Source organism: Oryctolagus cuniculus, chromosome 6 (assembly GCF_051225735.1).
Source record: "Oryctolagus cuniculus isolate XC-2025 breed Fujian yellow rabbit chromosome 6, ASM5122573v1, whole genome shotgun sequence".
Taxonomy (NCBI): domain Eukaryota; kingdom Metazoa; phylum Chordata; class Mammalia; order Lagomorpha; family Leporidae; genus Oryctolagus; species Oryctolagus cuniculus.
In genome coordinates, this window is record NC_142872.1 from 145999696 (window position 1) to 146023918 (window position 24223).

At 40.8% G+C, this 24223-nt stretch overlaps 1 protein-coding gene across 11 annotated transcripts in view; it reads right to left on the reverse strand.

Annotated features, from left to right (window-relative positions):
- Window positions 1-24223, reverse strand: part of TAF2 (TATA-box binding protein associated factor 2) — a 136293-nt gene that overhangs the window by 104623 nt on the left and 7447 nt on the right. For 10 of the 11 annotated variants that reach the window (XR_016235916.1, XR_007918706.3, XR_007918709.3 and 7 more), the window contains exons 4-7: window positions 12942-13060; window positions 5814-5955; window positions 4046-4277; window positions 42-226 (exon numbers count right to left, since the gene is read on the reverse strand). Coding sequence is in view for 5 of the 11 variants with exons in the window: in XM_051844012.3 (XP_051699972.1) it covers window positions 42-226; window positions 4046-4277; window positions 5814-5955; window positions 12942-13060 (678 nt within the window). In the remaining 6 variants the exon portion in view is untranslated. Of the gene's footprint in view, window positions 1-41; window positions 227-4045; window positions 4278-5813; window positions 5956-12941; window positions 13061-24223 lie in introns of those variants that run through there. The other variant, XM_008255859.5, reaches the window with a different exon arrangement.

Here is a 24223-nt window from a genome sequence, read left to right on the forward strand (position 1 = left end):
CAGTATCCTAATTTGTCATTTCAAATTAAATAGATACTAACCTGAAAATGCTCATGGAAGCATAAGCAGCCACTTCAACATAAGCCTCATCAATGAACACGGTCTTAAAACAGGAATATGGGTATCGACATGTAAGAATTTCTTCGTAAAATTCAAAGACTTCATGAAGATATGATGTTGTATGTTTAAGCAGTGGAAGAAGTTGTGGTAAACAAAAATGAGTAACCTGAAAATGAAGAAAGGGAGATCACCTAAACAGAACTTTTGAGCTTAGTATTCTAAACTTTTCTGAACATCTCTATAAATAAATGTTCATATTTAAGAAAAAAAATCAATTGTTTATGAACTTCATAACACCGAAAAAATGCTATGATAAAATTAGTGATTTTACTGAACTGTACAAAATATTCAAGGTACCTAAAAATTCAAAGCATGATGGATTACAGTTCTGTGAAATACTTAGAGCCACTGAAAGTAAAACTTCAGTTTCAATTACTATACTCCTCCTCTAAAATCTCAATTAAATACTGAAAGCTACAGTGAGGTTATTAGCATTTAGGAGATAAGAAATGACCACAAGAGAAACAGCAATTCTTATTTTCTCATTATGTAACACCTCACCTTGGTCCCACAACTACCAAAATATCATACCCTGTCTCATTATGCTTCCATTCCAAATAAATGAGATCAATGACACAGATCACTCTGGTTAGATCATCCAGAAAGGTGTCATGCAGAAGACTGGATCTGAGGCAAACTTTTTATGTTGGACAAAAGTCTGATAGGTAAAGATGAGAAAAGAGGGTATCTTAAATAAAGTCAAAGACAGAAAGAAAGAAAGAATGACAGAAATATATGTAAACTATTTTGAATATAATAAACCTTAGGGTCAAATTTTAGAAAATTTTGAAAGCTATGATAAAGACTTTCAATTAATGAAGGATCATGGAGGCAAGAGAAGTTTTTAATGTACTACTGAAATTATTCCTCTCACAGCATTTTAGAAGTACAGATTAAAGGTTATCATAACATCTATGTATTTTTTAAAGACTTATTTATTTTACTTGAAAGTCACAGTCACACAGAGACAGAAGGAGAGGCAGAGAGGCAGAGAGGCAGAGAGAGAGAGAGAGAGAGAGAGGGAGGGAGGGAGGGAGAGGGAGAGAGGTCTTCTTTCATCTGCTGGTTCACTCCCCAATTAGCTACAATGGACGGAGCTGTGCCGATCCGAAGCCAGGAGCCAGGAGCTTCTTCCAGGTCTCCCACATGGGTGCAGGGGCCCAAGGACTTGGACCATCCTCTACTGATTTCCCAGGCCATAGCAGAGGGCTGTGGAATTGGAGCAGCCAGGACTTGAACTGAAGCCCATATGGGATGCCTGCATTGCAGGAGGCGGTTTTCCTAATATGCCAGAGTGCCGGCCCCAACATCTATGTGTTATTAATGGTAGGGCCCAAAATGCATTACAATTACCATTCCCTTGGTATACAAACAAAAACTAAATACTATTCACTCAACAAAAGGATTCACAGGGCAGGAGCTATGATGCAACAAGATAATCCACTGCTTGAGACACAGGTATCCTACATCAGAATCCCGGCTTTCTGCTTCCAGTCCAACTTCCTATTAATGTGCCTTGGAAGGCAGGGTAGAATGGCCTAAGTACTAGGGTCCCTGCCACCCCTTGGGAGACCTAGATAAATTTCCTTGCTTCCCGCTTCAGTCTAGCCCAGTCCTGGCTGTTGCAGGCATTTGGGGAGCGAACCAGTAGATGGAAGATATCTCTCTCTCTCTCTGTCTGACTCTCCCCTTCTCTGTAATTCTTTCAAATAAATACATCTTTAAAACAAGAGAGGCCAGCGCCACGGCTCACCTGGCTAATCCTCCGCCTGCGGCACCGGCACCCCGGGTTCTAGTCCCAGTTGGGGCGCCGGATTCTGTTCCGGTTGCTCCTCTTCCAGTCCAGCTCTCTGCTGTGACCCGGGAAGGCAGTGGAGGATGGCCCAAGTCCTCAGGCCCTGGACCCACATGGGAGACCAGAGGGGAGCACCTGGCTCCTGGCTTCAGATCAGCACAGCGCTACAGCCATGGCAGCCATTTAGGGGTGAACCAATGGAAGGAAGACCTGTCTCTTTCTCTCTAACTCTGCCTGTCCAAAAAAAAAAAAAAAAAAAAAAAAGAGAGAGAGAGAACAAGGTACAGGCAGCCAAAACTTTAAAAAAACAAAAGAAAAACAAATCTTGACTGTCATTTACCTTGCTCCCATTCAGTATTTTAGAATGGAAAAACATTCTTCTGAAAAGCAAAATAGGTACTAATTATATGTTGATTTTAAAGTTAATCATTTATCAAAGCTGATAAAGTTCACTGCCAATCTTATCGGTTGATAAACCGGTAGTCATTATCGAAGGCAGCAAAAAAAAAAAAAAAAAAAAAAAAAAATCATTAGGAAAATACCCTGAATTTTTTCCTCAGTTGATTATACAACTCTTTTGAATTTCCCGAAAGCAAATATAAAAGTCACATCAAGGACCTCCCTTGTCAGTCTTTCAAAAGCTGGTTGCCCTCAATTTTTATTTGCCTAACTGAAAGAAATGCTAATGATATATATATGTGGTCAAAGAATATGCTTATACTAAAAGAAAAAAAACTAAGTTGAAAATTTAAAGGACTAATAGTAAATAAAAAGCCACTCATTCAAATACTATTTAATCAGGTTCAGAAGACAAGAGGGTTAATAATCAATGAATCATTTTTAACCAGCACAAGTCTCACACTTGAGATGACCTAAAATGACTTTTTGAGAGAGAGAGAGAGAGAGGGAGGGAGGGAGGGAGAGGGAGAGAGGTCTGTATTAAGACATGTGCTGAGAAGAAACTGGAAGAAATCCCAGGAGTTTCCCGACCAAAGTTCTAATACTGCCTCAGTCTTTTGTCCTCTGTATATTTTGACTTGGGAAGAAATCTTGCGCTTTAATTTTGAATTTGCAATTTTTCAGATTCTACAAGTAAGACTACAACAGTCATAAACTAAACAAAAAGGTAACAATCAGTAGTGACAGGAATTGATTACAGTAATCAATCTATACTTGAAGCTCTTTTGGAATGCTAAGCTCCCTACTGAAAAAAATAAAATCTAAAATTTTAGTGCAACAACATTTTCAAAGGAATTCATTCCAGAATTCATGCTACTAAATAAATCAGATAAGGAAACATTTTCTTTCTAGTGATACCTGGATAGCTGAAAGATGAGTTAAGCTTAGCACTCCATTCATACCTCTCTTTTTTTTTTTTTTTAATTTATTTTACAGAGTTATAGACAGTGAGAGAAAGAGAGAGACAGAAAGATAGGTCTTCCTTTCGTTGGTTCACTCCCCAAATGGCCGCAACGGCCGGGGCTACGCCGATTCAAAGCCAGGAGCCAGGTGCTTCTTCATGGTCTCCCAAGCGGGTGCAGGGGCCCAAGCACTTGGGTCATCCTCCACTGGCCTTCCGGGCCACAGCAGAGAGCTGGACCGGAAGAGGAGCAACCGGGACTAGAACCGACGCCCATATGGGAGCTGGCACCACAGGCGGAGGATTAACCAAGTGAGCCACTGCACCAGCCCCAATACCTCTTTCTTTTTTTTTTTTTTTTTTTTTTTTTGACAGGCAGAGTGGACAGTGAGAGAGAGAGACAGAGAGAAAGGTCTTCCTTTGCCGTTGGTTCACCCTCCAATGGCCGCCGCGGCCGGTGCGCTGCGGCCGGCGCACCGCACTGATCCGATGGCAGGAGCCAGGAGCCAGGTGCTTCTCCTGGTTTCCCATGGGGTGCAGGGCCCAAGCACCTGGGCCATCCTCCACTGCACTCCCTGGCCACAGCAGAGAGCTGGCCTGGAAGAGGGGCAACCGGGACAGAATCCGGCGCCCCAACCGGGACTAGAACCTGGTGTGCCGGCGCCGCAAGGCGGAGGATTAGCCTAGTGAGCCGCAGCGCCGGCCCAATACCTCTCTTTTTATAATGAGTGAATGCAGGGGACAGGAAGAAGGGGCATGCTCTGACTTACCTCATGCATATATGGATCTACAAGTATTTCAAAAGGTCCAATGGCCAAGGAAATATTTGATGCTGCTGTAGGAATGGTGAGCATATAATGGAAGGTCTTCTTCCTCATATCGTGGGTATATACTGTCTCCACCAGATCTCCATTGGAAACAGCCACCATTGCAGCATCTACTGTGAATTCTAATTTCCATGTACACAGTTCAGAGTATGAATCAACACATGGGAACCAAAATCTAGAAAGAAATTGATAGTGCAGAAAATACATTGAAAGTATGCTCTAAACAGTTTTCCTCATTTCTAGAAAATGTACAAAAATAAATTTTGGCTATTTAATTACTGAAGACTTTTACCATGCAACTTAAAAGAATCTGATAAAAAAAGTATTTCCAAACATTAGATAGCAATATTAACAACATCTGTTATGTGGTACTTCTAGCTCAAACCCTAAAAAAGATTTAAGCAACTCTTATTTTCCAATTTTTCAGTTAATTTGTATGTTCACATTAGTCAGTTTTTAATGTAGCCTTTATCTCTAGAAAGTTAAAAAACAGTAAAGTTTTACAAAATTTAATACTCAGGATCTATTCCATATGCTAGGAAACATTTTTTAAATGTGATGCACCACAGAAATTCAAACTAAGTGCTGGTAAAGGCAGATATGAAATTTATTTTTGACCACATATCAGTTTTATTTTTTAAGATTTTATTTATTTATTTGAGAGGTACAGTTAAAGACAGTGAGAGGGAGAGACAGAGAGAAGGGTCTTCCTTCCATTGGTTCACTCCCCAAATGGCCACAAAGATTGGAGCTGTGACAATCCTAAGCCAGGAGCCAGGTGCTTCCTCCCGGTCTCCCATGTGGGTGCAGGGGCCCAAGCACTTGGGCCATCTTCTGCTTTCCCAGGCTACCGCAGAGAGTTGGATTGGAAGAGGAGCAGCCTGGACTAGAACCGGCACCCATATGGGATTCTGGCACCACAGGTGGAGGATTAACCTACTGTGCCATGGCACCATCCCCAGACCATGTACCAGTTTTTACCAGGTCTTATTATGGGCCAAGGCCAGAACTTGTTATTGAAATATAAATGAGTTTAAGATATTATACCTGAATTAGAGGAGTTAATAATCTGAAGAGAGCAAACATACTGTATAAAATAATATTCCAGTTACATGCGGTAACCTATAGTTATGAGAACTGATAAACTACAATTATACACACCATGAGGTAGGTAAATCTCATAATCACTCTGGAACAAAAAAATCTTGTATAAAAAGCATAATGCATGTTGTATTATTTATATAAAATTCAAAAACAGGTGTGATTAATCTATGGCATTTTGGAAAGCATGACAGTTGGGCAGAAGCCTGCTGCGTGTGAAAGCTGAAAATGGAAGTGAGCAGTAGATGGTCTCTGTGCTGCTGGGGACGTTCTCTGCTTTGAGTGCAATTTAGATGAGTTTGTTCACTTGTGAAAACTTATCAAACTGTACACTTAAAATCTGTGCAATTTTCTGTATGTTTTACTTCAACATAAAGAGAAGAATCCAATGAGATGATTATTTTAGAACAGTTGTGAAATGGAAAGAGGAGGAGGGAGACATAAGACAGAGGAATGACTAATGAAAGATGATTTTTTTCCTAAGGTCTAAGTTTGAGAAAATCAAACTCATACTTCTCATTTAACACTAAATAAATATATTACATATACACACATTAAAATATAATTTTTAAATGAAATCAATTGAAATATTTAAGAATTTATGATCTACCTTGTGGAATTTTGATACCCACAAGAGAAAACATGAGCACCTCTCTCTGCCATACTTCCCTCTATGCTGGGTACCACAAAATGAAGACCTCCTTTTGGTTGATCCAAAGAAAAATTAATGTGTATCTTCAGGACTTTTAACTCTGCAACAAATATACACATTCATTGATACATAAATAAGTAACAATGGTCTACATAATATATGTAAATATATATAAATACTGGACACAAAACAGGAATCAAAACCTGAGTTTTACATGAAAAATCATACTACTTACTTTAGTTTAGACTTTTATCAATTCTCCACATAACTCTGTAGCCTTCCTCTATTGTTGTTCTTACCTATCATCAATCTAATCACGCAAACTGATTTTCACAAAATTTTTTTTTATTTTTTTTTAATTTTTTTTTTAACTTTTATTTAATGAATATAAGTTTCCAAAGTACGATTTATGGATTACAATGGCTTCCCCCACATACCGTCCCTCCCACCCACAACCCTCCCCTTTCCCACTCCCTCTCCCCTTCCATTCACATCAAGATTCATTTTCGATTATCTTAATATACAGAAGATCAGCTTAGTATACATTAAGTAAGGATTTCAACAGTTTGCTCACACAAAAACAAAAAGTGAAAAATAATAGATGATTTTTTTTAAATGATGATGAAATCAGATCAGACCTATTGTCATGTTTAATCCCAGTGAGAGTCAAGTTGGGAGTTGAGAATTTCTTTTTTTTTCCTTTTTTTTTTTTACAAAGCATCAGTTTAGTATACATTAGGTAAAGATTTCAACAGTTTGTACCCCCATAAAAACACAAAGTGAAATATATTGTTTGAGTACTCGTTATAGCATTAAATCTCAATACACAGCACATTAAGGACAGAGATCCTACATGAGGAGTAAGTGCACAGTGACTCCTGTTGTTGACTTTACCAATTGACACTCCTGTCTATGGCATCAGTAATCTCCCTATGCTCCGGTCATGAGTTTCCAAGGCTATGGAAGCCCTCTGAGTTCTCTGATTCTTATCTTGTTTAGACAAGGTCATAGTCAAAGTGGAGGTTCTCTCCTCCCTTCAGAGAAAGGTACCTCCTTCTTTGAAGACCTGTTCTTTCCACTGGGATCTCACTCACAGAGATCTTTTGCCAGAGTGTCTTGGCTTTCCATGCCTGAAATACTCTCATGGGCTTTTCAGCCAGATCGGAATGCCTTCAGGGCTGATTCTGAGGCCAGAGTGCTATTTAGGATATCTGCCATTCTATGAGTCTGCTGAGTATCTCACTTCCCATGTTGGATCACTCTCCCCTTTATTTATTCCATCAGTTAGTGTTAGCAGGTACTAGACTTGTTTATGTGCTCCCTTTGACTCTTAGTCCTTTCATTATGATCAACTGTGAACTGAAATTGATCACTTGGAATAGTGAGATGGCATTGGTACATGCCACCTTGATGGGATTGAATTGGAATTCCCTGGTATGTTTCTAACTCTACCATTTGGGGCAAGTCAGCTTGAGCATGTCCCAAATTATACATCTCTTCCCTCTCTTATTCCCACTCTTATGTTTAACAGGGATCACATTTCAGTTAATTTTCAACACTAAAGAATAACTGTGTATTAATTACAGAATTAAACCAGTCATATTAAGTAGAACAGACAAAAAAACTACTAAGAGGGATAATGTATTAAGTTGTTCATTAACAGTCAGGGCTATGCAAATCAAGTCACCGTTTCCCATAGTGTCCGTTTCACTTCAGGAGGTTTCCTTTTTGGTGTTCAGTCAGTTGTCACCGATCAGGGAGAACATATGGTATTTGTCCCTTTGGGACTGGCTTATTTCACTCAGCATGATGTGTTCCAGATTCCTCCATTTTGTTGCAAATGACTGGATTTCGTTGTTTCTTACTGCGGTATAGTATTCTAAAGAGTACATATCCCATAATTTCTTTATCTAGTCTACCGTTGATGGGCATTTAGGTCGGTTCCAGGTCTTGGCTATTGTGAATTGAGCTGCAATAAACATTAGGGTGCAGACCGCTTTTTTGTTTGCCAATTTAAATTCCTTTGGGTAAATTCCAAGGAGTGGGATGGCTGGGTCGAACGGTAGGGTTATCTTCAGGTTTCTGAGGAATCTCCAGACTGACTTCCATAGTGGCTTGACCAGTTTGCATTCCCACCAACAGTGGGTTAGTGTCCCTTTTTCCCCACATCCTCGCCAGCATCTGTTGTTGGTAGATTTCTGCATGTGAGCCATTCTAACCGGGGTGAGGTGAAACCTCATTGTGGTTTTGATTTGCATTTCCCTGATTACTAATGACCTTGAACATTTTTTCATGTGCCTGTTGGCCATTTGGATTTCCTCTTTTGAAAAATGTCTATTGAGGTCCTTGGCCCATCTCTTCAGTGGGTTGTTTGTTTTGATGTTTTGGAGTTTCTTGATCTCTTTGTAGATTCTGGTTATTAACCCTTTATCTGTTGCATAGTTTGCAAATATTTGTTCCCATTCTGTCGGTTGTCTCTTCACTCTCCTGACTGTTTCTTTTGCAGTACAGAAACTTCTCAATTTGATGCAATCCCAATAGTTGATTTTGGCTTTGACTGCCTGTGCCTCCCAGGTCTTTTCCAGAAACTCTTTGCCTATGCCAATATCTTGAAGGGTTTCTCCAATGTTCTCTAGTAACTTGATGGTGTCAGGTCGTAGATTTAGGTCTTTAATCCATGTTGAGTGGATTTTTGTGTAAGGCGTAAGGTAGGGGTCTTGCTTCATGCTTCTGCACGTGGAAATCCAATTTTCCCAGCACCATTTATTGAATAGACTGTCCTTGCTCCAGGAATTAGTTTTAGATCCTTGATCAAATATAAGTTGGCTGTAGATGTTTGGATTGATTTCTGGTGTTTCAATTCTGTTCCATTGGTCTATCCATCTGTTTCTGTACCAGTACCATGCTGTTTTGATTACAACTGCCCTGTAGTATGTCCTGAAATCTGGTATTGTGATGCCTCCGGCTTTGTTTTTGTTGTACAAGATTGCTTTAGCTATTTGAGGTCTCTTGTGCCTCCATATAAATTTCAGCACCAATTTTTCCAGATCTGAGAAGAAGGTCTTTGGTATCTTGATTGGTATTGCATTGAATTTATAAATTGCTTTTGGGAGAATGGACATTTTGATGATATTGATTCTTCCAATCCATGAGCATGGAAGATTTTTCCATTTCTTGGTATCCTCTTCTATTTCTTTCTTTAAGGTTTTGTAATTTTCATCGTAGAGATCTTTAACGTCCTTGGTTAAGTTTATTCCAAGGTATCTGATTGTTTTTGTAGCTACTGTGAATGGGATTGATCTTAGAAGTTCTTCCTCAGCCATGGCATTGTCTGTGTATACAAAGGCTGTTGATTTTTGTGCATTGACTTTATACCCTGCTACTTTGCCAAACTCTTCTATGAGTTCCAATAGTCTCTTAGTAGAGTTCTTTGGGTCCCCTAAATAAAGAATCATGTCATCTGCAAAGAGGGATAGTTTGAGTTCTTCCTTCGCAATCTGTATCCCTTTAATTTCTTTTTCTTGCCTAATAGCTCTGGCTAGAACCTCCAGAACTATATTGAATAGCAGTGGTGAGAGTGGGCGTCCCTGTCTGGTACCAGATCTCAGTGGAAATGCTTCCAACTTTTCCCCATTCAATAGGATGTTGGCTGTGGGTTTTTCATAGATTGCTTTGATTGTATTGAGGAATGTTCCTTCCAAACCCAGTTTGCTTAGAGTTTTCATCATGAACGGGTGTTGTATTTTATCAAATGCTTTCTCGGCATCTATTGAGAGAATCATATGGTTTTTCTTCTGCAGTCTGTTAATGTGGTGTATCACATTGATTGTCTTGCGCACATTAAACCATCCCTGCATACCAGGGATAAATCCCACTTGGTCTGGGTGGATGATCTTTCTGATGTGTTGTTGCATTCTATTGGCGAGAATTTTATTGAGCATTTTTGCATCTATGTTCATCAGGGATATTGGTCTGTAATTCTCTTTCAGTGCTGCATCTCTTTCCGGCTTAGGAATTAAGGTGATGCTGGCTTCATAGAAAGAATTTGGGAGGATTCCCTCTTCTTCAATTGTTCTGAATAGTTTGAGAAGAATTGGAGTTAGTTCTTCTTTAAATGTCTGGTAGAATTCAGCAGTGAATCCATCTGGTCCTGGGCTTTTCTTTGTTGGGAGGGCCTTTATTACTGTTTCAATTTCTGTCTCAGTTATGGGTCTATTTAGGTTTTCTATGTCTTCATGGTTCAATTTAGGTAGATTGCATGTGTCCAGGAATCTATCCATTTCTGATAGGTTTCCCTGTTTGCTGGCATACAAGTCCTTGTAGTAATTTCTGATGATTCTTTTTATTTCTGTGGTGTCTGTTGTTACGTTTCCTTTTTCATCTCTGATTTTATTGATTTGGGTCTTTTCTCTTCTTTTTTTAGTTAGTTGAGCCAATGGGGTGTCAATTTTGTTTATTTTTTCAAAAAACCAGCTCTTCGCTTGGCTGATTTTTTGTAATGTTTTTCTTGATTCAATCCTGTTGATTTCTTCTCTGATTTTAATTATTTCTCTTCTCCTACTAGATTTGGGTCTGGTTTGCTGTAGGTTTTCTAGATCCTTGAGGTGAATTGAAAGCTCATCTATTTGGTGCCTTTCCAATTTCTTGATGTAGGCACCTATTGATATAAACTTTCCTCTTAACAATGCTTTTGCTGCGTCCATAAGTTTTGGTATGTTGTGCTGTTATTCTCATTTACTTCCAGAAAGTTTTTGATTTCTCTTTTGATTTCTTCTATGACCCATTGTTCATTCAGGAGCATGTTGTTCAATCTCCATGTGTTTGCGTATGCTCTAGGGATTCCTGAGTTGCTAATTTCCAACTTCATTCCTTTATGGTCTGAGAAGCTGCATGGTATGATTCTAATTCTTTTGAATTTGCTGAGACTTGCTTTATGGCCTAGTATGTGGTCAATCCTAGAGAAGGCTCCATGTACTGCTGAGAAGAATGTAAAGTCTTTAGCTGTAGGATTGAAAGTTCTGTATATATCTGTTAGATCCATTTGGGCTATAGTGTCAATTAAATCTGCTGTTTCCTTGTTGATCTTCTGTCCTATTGATCTGTCTATTTCTGAGAGTGGAGTACTGAAGTCCCCCAGTACTACTGTATTGGGGTCTATATCTCCCTTTAAGTCCGTTAACAAATCTTTTAGATAAACCGGTGCCCTGTAGTTAGGTGCATATACATTGATAATTGTTATATCTTCCTGTTGAATTGATCCCTTAATCATTATGTAGTGTCCCTCTTTGTCTCTCTTAACGGTTTTTGTGGTAAAGTTTATGTTGTCTGAAATTAAGATGGCTACGCCTGCTCTTTTTTCATTTCTGTTGGCATGGTATATCTTTTTCCAGCCTTTCACTTTCAGTCTGTATGGATCTTTGTTGGAAAGATGAGTTTCTTGTAAGCAGCAAATAGATGGGTTTTGTTCCTTAACCCAATCAGCCAATCGGTGTCTTTTAAGTGGACAGTTCAGGCCATTCACGTTCAATGTGACTAATGATAAGTGGTAACTTTGCCCTGCCATTTGCCAAAGATAAGTTCTAATATATGCTTTGAATTCCCTGTGATCTTTTGCTGTGAGCTTTCCTTCCTTACCTTCTTTCATATTGATGACCATGTTTCTTTGTTTCTGTGTGTAACACATCTTTAAGCATCTTTTGCAGGGCTGGACGAGTGGCAACAAATTCTTTCAATTTCTGTTTGCTATGAAAAGTCTTTATTTCACCTTCATTCACAAATGATAGCTTTGCAGGATATAATATTCTGGGCTGGCAGTTGTTCTCTCTTAGTACCTGGGCTATATCTCGCCATTCCCTCCTAGCTTGTAGAGTTTCTGATGAGAAGTCAGCTGTGAGTCTGATTGGAGATCCTCTGAGAGTTGATTTTCACAAAATTTAGCTTTGGTCCTTTCATATCCTACTCTCAACATTTCTGACAATGTATAACACCTAAAAAAAGGTTCAAAACTCCCATACTGGACATTTAAGGCCACAAGATTTTAAAATGTTCCTTTTAAATTCTTCCCAAACATTACAATCATTTACTATGCCCAAATCTTGGAATTCCATGCCTGTCCCCTAAACTAAGTAACAAGTAACCCCCTCCCAATTCCACCTCTGTCCCTACAAACATGCACACACAGAAAGTCAAACAAAAGGTCTTTTACTTCCTATTTGGCTTATTTTTTATAAGGCTAAATAAAGTAGATAGAAGTCTGTATGTAATAATTGTATTGGCTATAATTTTATACAAGAGAAAATAAAGATTTAGAAAGGATATGCTCAAAAGTATGCAGAATGAGCAGCAGGAACCCTGTATTTTAGCTTTGACTCTACAACTAATTACCTACATGAACTTCTTCAGGTCAGTTACTCTGACTGGACCTCTGATTACTATTTAGTAAATGGAAAAATTAAACCAGGTAATTTTTCAGGATCTTTCCTGCTATAAAATGCTACACTTCTAAATTGATTTGATATTTTTAGGCTCTCAAATCTTCATCAACTGTTCTATACAATGGTTTTTTGAAATATATATATTTTTAAATTTTTAGTTATTTGAAAGAGAGAAAGAGATCCCCCACCTGCTGGTTTACTCCCCAAATGCCTGCAACAGTCAGGGCTGGGCCAGCCTAAAGCCAGGAGCCAGGAACTCAATATGGTTCTCCCATCTGGGTGGCAGGAATCCAACTATTTGAGTCATCACCATTGCCTCCCAGGGGTATGTATCAGCAGGAAGCTCGAATTGAGCAGAGAGCCATGACTGGAACGTTGGCATCAGGATATGGGATACAATGCCCCAAGCAGTGGTCTTAACTGCAATGCCAAATGCTTAGCCCTTTCACTTAAAAAAAACAGTGAAATAAGTTGCTTTTGAGGATAATCTTGCTGTTAGCCAGTGTTTCTCAAAAAATGAGCTTCTAATCACTTCTGTATATTTCAATTGGTTAATTTATAATTTTGGTATCAATAAATTTTCACATCAAATTCTCTTGTCCCTGAATCTAACATGATTTTAGTGTAAAGTCAATATATTTTGGTGTTTTACCATCAACATGTTTCCACAGTTCTGACGGAACCTTAATGCAAAGTTCTCCATTTCCTGCATCAGGATCCACAGCACTAACCGCAGCTGCATAAGCATTGGAAAAATAATTGAGATTTCTCCTGGGGGAATAAAAAGAGCCAACTTTTAATAAAAATAAGCCATATATTTCATCAACCATTTTCTTACATATTATTTGACACCTCTAGGATAGACCATTGAAATTTCTTACACAATTCATAAAAAACTTTTAGTCAAGTAACTGTTGCTCTACTCACCATGTTAAAAACTTAAATTAAAAAATAATGGTATATATATGTATATATATATATGTTGTGTTATTATATTCTTCATTAATTTTAAATGCCAAAGCCATACTATGATAGGGAAGGAGGAGTGGGGATGGGAGTATAGCTAGAGGTGAGGGTAGGGTGGGAAGTATCATTATGCTCCTAAATCTGTATATATGAAATAGATGAAATTTGTTCACCTTAAAAAATTTTAAAAATACAAATTGAAAAAAACAATAAATGAAGAACTTAAAAATAAATATTCTTTTTATCTGGCAAAAACTTAACAAGCTTTACAATTAAAAAAGAATTTCATTTAACTGTTTAAAAGGCAGCATGACAGACAGAAAGGGAAACACAGAGAGGAACTTCCATTTGATGGGGCTGGGCCAGGCAGAAGCCAGGATCCTGGAACTCCCATCTCCCAAGTACTTGGGCCATCTTCCACTGCTTTCCTAGGCACAATAGCAGAAAGTTACACAGGAAGCAGAGCAGGCAGCTATCAAACCTGAGCTCCAATACGGGATGCCTGGGTTGCAAGCGGCAGCTTAACTGGCCACAAGTTTTATAATTTGACTGAAAATAAGAGGTCTAAAATCAGTCACAATGGGAATTACTGTCTCAAAATGACTACTTATCTCCACCACCCAGTGTATAATGATTTAAGCTTAATGAAGGTAGAGATTTTGTTGCATTCACTAAAGCCATGAGTTTCTCAATAATTATTTATTCAATAGTTATTTGCCCTTATTTCCCAGTGGCTGAAAACACAACAAAATCTTAGAGAAATATAATACTGCTCTCATAATTTTGTGATTTTGTTTCCCAAAACAACTTATACATATACACAAAGGCTACATTTACTCACTGAAGTCAGTTAAAAGAATATCAAAGAAATAGAACAAAGAAAAAACACAAGGACCGAAAAGAGAAAGAAAACAAGATGAAGAAAACAAACCCTGTGAGCCATTTTCCTGGCTGTGTATCCTTATGTCTACCATCTCATCATTAAGCACAGCCACAAAGGAAACTCAGTGACATTTGTATGACTTAATAAAAAGTATTAAATGTTTATTTTCCTTCTGAAAGGCAGAGTGACAAAGAAAGAAAGGAGCATCTATCCCCTAGATAACTTCCCAAATGCCCTCAACAATCAGGTCTGGGCCAAGTACTTGAGCCATCACCTGTTGCATCCCAGGATGCATTAGTAGGAACCTGCATTGAAAGTGGAGGTATTGCCGGAGCTGTGGCGTAGTAGGTAAAGCCACTGCCTACAGTACCAGCATCCAATATGGGCGCCGGTTCGAGTCCAGGCTGTGCCACTTCCGATCCAGCTCTCTGCTATGGCCTGGCAAAGCAGTAGAAGATGGCTCAAGTCCTTGGGCCCCTGCACTGCCATGGGAGACCTAGAAGAAACTCCTGGCTCCTGGCTTCAGATCAGCACAGCTCTGGCCATTGTGGCCAATTGCAGAGTGAACCAGCTGATGGAAGAACTCTCTACCTTTCCTCTCTCCGTGTAACTCTGACTTTCAAGAAAAAGAAAGAAGAAAGAAGAGAGAGAGAGAGAGAAAGAAAAGAGAGAAAGAGAGAGGGAGGAGGTGGCCAACACTGTGACATAGTAGGTAAAGCCACCACCTGCAGTGCCAGCATCCAGATCAAGTCCTGGCTACTCACTCCAATCCAGCTCTCTACTATGGCCTGGGAAAGCAGCAGAGGATGGCCAGAGTTCTTGAAAGTCCTGGCTCCTGGCTTCAGATCGGCACAGCTCTGGTTGTTGCGGCCATCTGGGGAGTGAACCAGTGGACGGAAGACTTTCTATTTCTCTCTGCCTTTGCCTCTCTGTAACTCTGCCTTTCAAATAAATAAATAAATCTTTTAAAAAATAGTAAGTGGAGGTGCTGGTATGCTCTGATACAGGATACAGGCATCTCAAGTGTCAGTTTATCCTATTGTATTACAACAGCTGTCCCTTGGAGGCCATTTCTCCTCATCTCCATCCACCTCTACCAATTTGGAAGGATCTAATATAACTATGGCTTTAACAAGTATTCAGCTACAAAACATAATGTTCCGAACACAGTTAAAACAGTATTCTCAATATATCTTACTTTATTTCTGTTAGATAAGTATGTAAACTAAAAGTTATAAAACCTTAGAACCATAAAAAGACAATAAATTATCAAAGAGCAAAAGCATACTGGACACAGTCCTATAAATTTTAACCCATGTACAGGTTCAGGTAACCACCACCATCATATGGATATAAAACAGTTCCATTACTCCAAAAAAGTCCCTGTGCTAACCGTTATGTCACATAAATGGAGCCGTACTTACAGATTTTTTTTTTTAAGATTTATTTATTTATTTGAAAGTCAGAGTTACACGGAGAGAGGAGAGGCAGAGAGAAGGAGGTCTTCCATCTGATGGGTCACTCCCCAGATGGCCACAACAGCTGGAGCTGTGCCAATCCGAAACCAGGAGCCAGGAGCTTCTTCTGGGTCTCCCACGTGGGTGCAGGGGCCCAAGGACTTGGGCCATTCTCCACTGCTTTCCCAGGCCATAGCAGAGAGCTGGATGGGAAGTGGAGCAGCCGGGTCTCGAAATGGCACCCATATGGGATGCTAGCGCTTCAGGCTAGGGCATTAACCCACTGAGCCACAGCGCCAGCCCCGTACTTAGAAATTTTAAACTTCTGAGACTGGCTTATTTCACAAAGTATGTCTCTGAAATTCTTCCAAGGTGTTTTTTCATTATATATATAAAGTTGTTCCTTTTTACCACTGAGTAGTATTACAATGCACAAACTGTACAAATTTGTTTATTCATTCATCACTATAGCATATATTGGCCATTTGTATCTCTTGGCTATAACAGATGAAGCTGCTAAGAACATTTGTGTATAGGTTTTTGTATGCTTTTTGTGGGGAGCAAACCGGACTAGACTGTTACTGGAATTAAGACTTATTCTATGCATCTGCTCTCCCACAATATGGCGCTGGGAGAGAAGTAAACAGCTTCCGCACAGCTGCCTCCAGTTCAACCAATTAACTGTAGGACTTGCTCCTGATTGGAGAGCAGCGTACTCGGCGTGTGGGCAGCCGAGTTGGGATTGGCGGAGGAGGACTATAAAGGAGGAGAGAAACGGCATGCACCAGGAACATCTATGGGGAACATCTAAGGGAACCCGTGCAGCCCCCGAGAGAACCGGCCGGCGGTGTGCCGCTCCCCTGCGGAAGTGGGGAATGCGGCCAGGGGGAACTGCCCTTCCACGGAGGTGGAAGGGATAGTAGCCAACCCGGGAAGAACCAGCAGCAAACCCGGGGAGGGCCGAGCAGACGAAAGAACAGCGCAGGGTCTTGTGTCGTTCCTCCACGAAGAGGGGGAGCGACATAATGGTGCCGTGACTCGGATAGGAAACCTAGCTTGGATAGGAAACCCAGGACGGAGATGAAACTTAGGAGGGAAGAAACGGGAAGAACTAGGGAAAATATCGGAGAGAGAAACTAGCAAACAGCCTAGGGAAAAGCCGGACGAAAAAGGAGCCGGAAGAAGCTATTGAAAGCCTAGGCATAGACTCGAAACAGCCTAGGGAAAAGCCGGACGAAAAAGGAGCCGGAAGAAGCTATTGAAAGCCTAGGCATAGACTCGGATACGGACTACGGGGGGAAGCTGGGAGGAATCTCTAAGGTTGAAAGCGAAAGTGAAAGCTAGAACAAACAGACTCGGATACGGACTGTGGGGAGAAGCCAGGAGAAATGAGGGAGGAATATTGTTGGAAGAAAACTTAGGGAAACATACCGGGTAGAGAAAAATGTTAGGGAAATTGAAGCCGTGGGGGGCAGGCCAAGGCGGACACGAAAGCCACTTTGGGATTCTCAAGTTAGCCCGGGAATAGGGGGCGAAAAGTTGAAACCAGAAGCTGAGACGTAAGCCAGATTGGGATCCGTCTGATTAGCCCGGGGAGCAAAGGATGGGAAGCCAAATCGTGGGGCGGAGACGTACGCTGGGTTGAATTCGCCAGGCTAGCCCGGGGAACTTAGATTGAATGCTAGTGGCGGACACGTGAGCTACGCTGTGTTACTCGCGGAAGCCGCCGCGTGCAGAGAGAGCACGGGGCGTGAATAGATAGGGAACGGGGCTGGCGAGGCCGTGGTTCAGACGCGAAAGGGTTAAGCGTGGAGACCGCGGAGCGCGCGAAGCCGAGCCGCGCAAAGCCGGGAAGCTGCGCAGATGAGAGAGGCGCGCGGGCTGAAGCGGCGCAGAGCCGGGAACCCGCCGGCGGGGCGAGGTGCCGGAAAGCCGCAGGGATAAGAGAAACAGAAGTTTAGAAGTAAAGTGAGAAAAATAGGAATGCTGGAAGATAGAAGTAAAATGGGAGAAATAGGAATGCCCGGAGATAGAGAAATAGAGAAATAAAAAGGCCTCCCTACAACACTGCAATGTGAGAGCTTGGATTCGGTCTGCCTAATCAAGTGAGGCGATGAGCACCTGCGGGCAGCTAGCAGCTTATGCGCCGCAGGTCACCGAAGACAGGCACGAATTAACATCAGTAAGGCTTCCCCACAATACAACAATATTAAGCTTGGATTCGGTCTGCCTGATTTAAGGCGGTAAGCGCCAGCAAAGCTCGACCAGAGTATGAGCTGCAGGTCACCGAAGATAGGCACGAACCAACACTAATAAGTCTCCCCCACAATAAGGCAATGAGAAGGCTTGGATTCGGTTTGCCTGATAGGTTTTGTAAACACCTGCAGGCAGTTCTAGCAGAGCAGAGCATGCGCTGCAGGGCACCGAACACAGGCACGCATCAGCGCCTAAAAACCTCCTCACAATGGCGAAGAGAGGACCCGGATTCGGTTTTCCTGATTGATAGGACTTGTAAGAGCCTGTGGCAACTCTAGCAAGTAGAGCAGAGTGTGTGCCGCGGGACATCGAAGACAGGCGCGTATCAACGCCAAAAATAAAAAGAAAGGGGGATCTGTGGGGAGCAAACCGGACTAGACTGTTACTGGAATTAAGACTTATTCTATGCATCTGCTCTCCCACAATATGGCGCTGGGAGAGAAGTAAACAGCTTCCGCACAGCTGCCTCCAGTTCAACCAATTAACTGTAGGACTTGCTCCTGATTGGAGAGCAGCGTACTCGGCGTGTGGGCAGCTGAGTTGGGATTGGCGGAGGAGGACTATAAAGGAGGAGAGAAACGGCATGCACCAGGAACATCTATGGGGAACATCTAAGGGAACCCGTGCAGCCCCCGAGAGAACCGGCCGGCGGTGTGCCGCTCCCCTGCGGAAGTGGGGAATGCGGCCAGGGGGAACTGCCCTTCCACGGAGGTGGAAGGGATAGTAGCCAACCCGGGAAGAACCAGCAGCAAACCCGGGGAGGGCCGAGCAGACGAAAGAACAGCGCAGGGTCTTGTGTCGTTCCTCCACGAAGAGGGGGAGCGACACTTTTAAGTTTCATTTCTGTAGTATAAATACCCAAGAGTCATATGCTGAGTCATATGGCAAGCATATGCTTAATTTTATAGGAGTACCCAAATTGTGTTCAGTAATATATGAAGGTGTCAACTGTTCCAAATCTCAATATTAACATACTTTCTAATTTTAAAGATTATTTTATATTTATGGCTTTAACTTATTTTCAACAATATCTCAAGGACATGAAATGTGAATGGTTATACAATCTGTATTTCCCCTCCTGTGTTATGAGAAACTCAAAAACTAAAAATTAACCATTGTTCAATGAGAAAGCCAGATTTAAAAATTATATATTAGAGTACTTCATTTTTTTTTAATGAGAAATGATTTTCACTTCATCTCCTCATTTCCTGGGAAAATGTAAAGAGGTCCAAATAAAATGGATGAGTTATTATAAATGGAATTTATTGTGAACTCAGTCATGAGGAATAATCTTCTAATGATTTAGATTTCAGTATAAGAATTTGGATTTCAATATAGGAATCAAATGTCTCCTTTCATAGTAACTACATAGAAATAAAAAATTACAGGGCAAGAATATATGAGTGGGTCTTTACCAAGTCCACAAAAAATACAAATTATGAATAAACTACACATGTATTTCAAATTTTTTCCACCCAAATAAACTAACCTGTTAACTGTATTTTCCCATGAACTTTCTTGAGTAACCTCATAGTAAGTGTTCTCAGTTTTCAAAATGACAATAGCAAAATGGTAATGTGCCCTTGCCCTGTAATTATCACCACCCCTTAGCTTCCAATCCTCCTCACCAAAACAGAGTTGGGGAAGTAATGCTATAGAGGATTATTAAGCACTAATAAAGTGTGGCCAGTGCCGTGGCTCACTAGGCTAATCCTCTGCCTGCGGTGCCGGCACCCCAGGTTCTAGTCCCAGTTGGAGCACCAGATTCTGTCCCGGTTGCTCCTCTTCCAGTCCAGCTCTCTGCTGTGGCCCGGGAAGGCAGTGGAGGATGGCCCAAGTCCTTGGGCCCTGTACCCGCATGGGAGACTAGGAAGAAGCACCTGGCTCCTGGCTTCGGATCGGCGCAGCATGCTGGCTGTACTGGCCATTTGGGGGTGAACCAACAGAAGGAAGACCTTTCTCTCTGTCTCTCTCCCTCACTGTCTAACTCTGCCTGTCAAAAAACAAACAAACAAACAAATAAAGTGGGGCCAGCGCTGAGCGTAGCAGGTTAAAACCCTGGCCTAAAGCACCGGCATTTCATATGGGCACCAGTTCTAGTCCCGGGTGCTCCTCTTCCGATCCAGCTCTCTGCTATGGCCTGGAAGAGCAGTAGAATATGGCCCAAGTCCTTGGGACCCTGCACCCATGTGGGAGACCCAGAAGCTGCTCCTGGCTCCTGGATGGATCGGCACAGTTCTGGCCGTTACGGCCAATTCAGGAGTGAACCAGTGGATAGAAGACCTCTCTCTCTCTCTCTCTCTCTCTTTCTCTCTCTGCCTCTCCTCTCTCTCTGTAACTCTGACTTTCAAATAAATACATAAATCTTTAAAAATAATAAATCTTTAAAAAATAATAAAGGGAAGCAAAAGAATTTTCTCTAAGAATCTATTGCACATCGAGCATCTCTAATCTAAAAACTCAAAATTCAAAATGCCCCTAAGCTTACGTCTGTTTGAGTTTCAACATGACAATTTAATTTCAAGTAGTACAATGAAAACAGCTGACAGTGAAGTAGTATGGCCAAGGTAAAATGTTACTTAACCATAAACATTAAAGGAACTACCTATTTTTTTATATGTGATATGAATAAAACATTTGGAAGACCTGTGTAGAAGTCTACATTAAAATTCAAAATCTGAGAAACCTTTAAAATAAAAATAGCAATTTAAAAATTCACTGTAATTGGACAGTTACTTCATTAATATACTAAGATAGCTTCATTTCCATTACTACTCCTTGACAGAAATTAAGACAGGAGAGAGGAATTAAAATAATTCTTGGAATTCTGGGAAGTTGAGACTTCAAACAAAATAAAAAGGCCTTCTCAAAGTTGCAAAGTCTATCTAGAGAAAAGAAAGAAACAGAGGAAAGAAAGACGTCAGGCACTATGAGCTACCTATCCATGGATACAGTTTCTCAAGCAAAGTCTACATTCAGTTTAGTCTAAGGTAATAAGTATAGGTGAAAATAGAAAAGCTAACACACGAGAGTCACAGCTCCTATGAAGGCAAACTACAGTCTATTTGTAATATGAAAGATTCCAAAACAAAACATTCATAGAAACTTGACCAATATGGCTTTAAATTGTTAGTACAGGTAATTTAACAAGTCAGCTAACAGCTGAATAAAATATGAAATGCCTTTAGTCTCTTAATGTTTCCTTTCCTTATATTTCCCTAGAGTCCAATTTTTTTCTTTAAAGAGATGGGTTCTCAATAATCTTTTCCAAAAAAATTCTTACTATTTTATTTATGTGAAAAGCAGGAAGAAAGATTTCCCATCTCTGGTTAATTCCCTAAATGCCCACAACAGCCAGGGCTGGACCAGGCTGCAGCCAAAAGCCAAGAACTCAATGCAGGTCTCTGACACAAGTGACAGGGATCCAAGCACCTGAGCCATCACCAGTGCCTCCTAGAATGTGTGTTAGCAGGAAGCTGAAGGAAGCAGAGGTGGGACTCAAACCCAGGTACCTCAGTATGATATGTGGGTATCATAAGCAGTGTTTTTGTTTGTTTGTTTGTTTTGACAGGCAGAGATAGTGAGAGAGAGAGACAGAGAGAAAGGTTTCCCTTCCGTTGGTTCACCCCCCAAATGGCCACTACAGCCAGCGTGCTGCACCGATCCGAAGCCAGGAGCCAGGTGCTTCCTCCTTGTCTCCCATGCGGGTGCAGGGCCCAAGCACTTGGGTCATCCTCCACTGCCTTCCCAGGCCACAGCAGAGAGCTGGACTGGAAGAGGAGCAACGGGGACAGAACCAGCACCCCAACCAGGACTAGAACCTGAGGTCCCTGCGCCGCAGGCGGAGGATTAGCCTAGTGAGCCACAGCACCGGCCATAAGCAGTGTCTTAACCACTGTTCCAAATGTTTGCCCCATCCCTAGTTCAAACACGCTGAATTTCAATCAACATTGAGTATATTCTTTCTATCAAAAATAGGAGATTCAAATGCCTCAACTTTAAACAAATAAGAAATTGGAAAGCTTTCATTACTTCTGTGTGTTATGACATTCTCTTATGTATTAAAAACCAAATCTTACCACTGAATTTGAAGTTTTATTTTCAATTTCAAAATGGTTATCTTTTTGTTTTAGCTTTATTAGAAATTTATTGGTTCATTAAGGAAGGAGAGATATTTCAGAAACAAAACTGGTAACAAAACTATTTGGAAATATGCTAAAGACCTTAACCACTATCTTTCTCTAAAAATACTAACATGATTCATGGGAGACACTGTGACGCTAAACTACCAAAAAAAGGTATTTCTTCTGGATAAGTGGTGTATTTCACAGAGCGGTGTTACCCTCTCTGCTTATGGCAACTAGAAATATAAGAACCAAATCTGTGTTTCCCTCTTGTAATAATGACACAGTAACTTAATTGTGTGTACACACCAAACTATGCAAGTTTATTCTTCATGCTAATTCCATTAGCTACTTTTAAAAACTTCTAATAAAACTCTAACACTAATTTCAAATCTTTTTTTTGAAAAAGCCAGAAACTAGATAAATACCAGAGAAAATAACAAATGTCACCTCTTTCATAGAATAATAAAGATTCTAGAGATGGAAAAAAGCTCTAGTCAAGTACTTACTAAGTAACTAAGGCTCACACAGCTATGTTCTAGCAGAAATGAAAAAGTTAAATATCATCTATCATTCCCAATTTCTAAGTTTAAGCTTTGAAAAGATTCTCCTTTATGATTTTCTTTATTTATAGCACTAAAGTTAACAAGGCATCTTCCCCATCAATAGATACTAAGGGATATCAGTGTTTCCTTCATGGACTGTAAGAGATCATGTTCTGTGAGATCTGGGTAGCAACACATTACTGATAAAGCAGATGTGCAAATGCTGTGTTCCCAAATGAGCAGATGGAGAGGCTTCTTACCCTATCATCAAACCCAGAGCTCTAGGTTGGACAGGACAGATGTTTTGGTCTTCCTCTATGGGCTCCTTCATTGGTGGTGTTTTTATTCATTAATGCTGTATATTTACTACTCCAGAGGCAGATGGTTTTTGTCATTTTTTTTTAATTTCCCAGGAGAAAGGAAATGTAGGTGATTCTGTAGTAAATCTTTTTATGTCACTTCTAAAGTGTGGCTACAAAAGCACGGTGCAAAGAATCACCATGTTCAGAAAGTTGTAATTAAAAAGTGTTTGAAGTTTGTAACTATAAAGCTGGATAGTTCTGCATACATTACTAAGGACTTACTTCTAAGGGTACAGTTTAAAAACTTGCCATGGGACCCCAAATCCCCTTAAGCTGGGTGGTAAAAATATCACCTTAAGTGTTTGAGCATATGGGTAGGATTAAGTCTCTGGTAATAATAATAGATAGAATTAAAAAGGAGTGAATGCTCCAACATGGGTAGCAGTCCACACAACAGACTCATAGAATCACAACCAATTTAAGTAGCACTCTGACCTTAGAATCAGCCCTTAAAGCATGCTGGTCTGGCTGAAAAGCCCGAGAGAGCATTTCAGGCATGGAAAGCCAAGACACTGTGGCAAAAAATGTCTTACATGAAAGACCTCAGTGTGTGAGACCCCAGTGGAAAGAAAGTCATTAAAAAAAGAGGTACTTTACTCTGAAGGGAATAGAGAACTTCTACTTTACTTATGGCCTTGTCTAAATACTGACAGAGATTGTGGCTTCAAAAGGCTTTCAGAGCCTAGGCAGCTCATGTCAAGAGCCTCAGGTGATCACTGATGTCGTACATCAGTGTTAATTGTTCCATTAACTACAAAATTCACTGTGCACTAACTTCTCATGTAGGACCTCTGTCCTCAAAGAATTGTATTATAATTATGTCTAAGTGCTCGTAAAAGATGTATCATTCTTTGGTGCTTCATTAAAGTTAATTAAGTTTCTAAAAAAAAAAGAAAGAAAACAAGTGAAATTAACTTCAAGATGCAATCACTTTTTTTTGTTTGTTTGTTTTTCTTTTTTTTTTTTTAAAGATGCAACCACTTTGAATAGCCCTTGTCTGGACTGTTGAGGAACAGTTTTGTTTGTTTTTTAGGGTTTTTTTTCATGCAATTTGTTGTGCTCTTAATATAGAGATAGTCTTCTGTGTATAAAGCTAATTAAGAGTGAATCTTAGGCCGGTGCCGCCGTTCACTAGGCTAATCCTCCGCCTTGCGGCGCCAGCACACCGGGTTCTAGTCCCGATCGGGGCGCCAGTTTCTGTCCCGGTTGCCCCTCTTCCAGGCCAGCTCTCTGCTGTGGCCAGGGAGTGCAGTGGAGGATGGCCCAAGTACTTGGGCCCTGCACCCCATGGGAGACCAGGATAAGTACCTGGCTCCTGCCATCGGATCAGCGTGGTGCGCC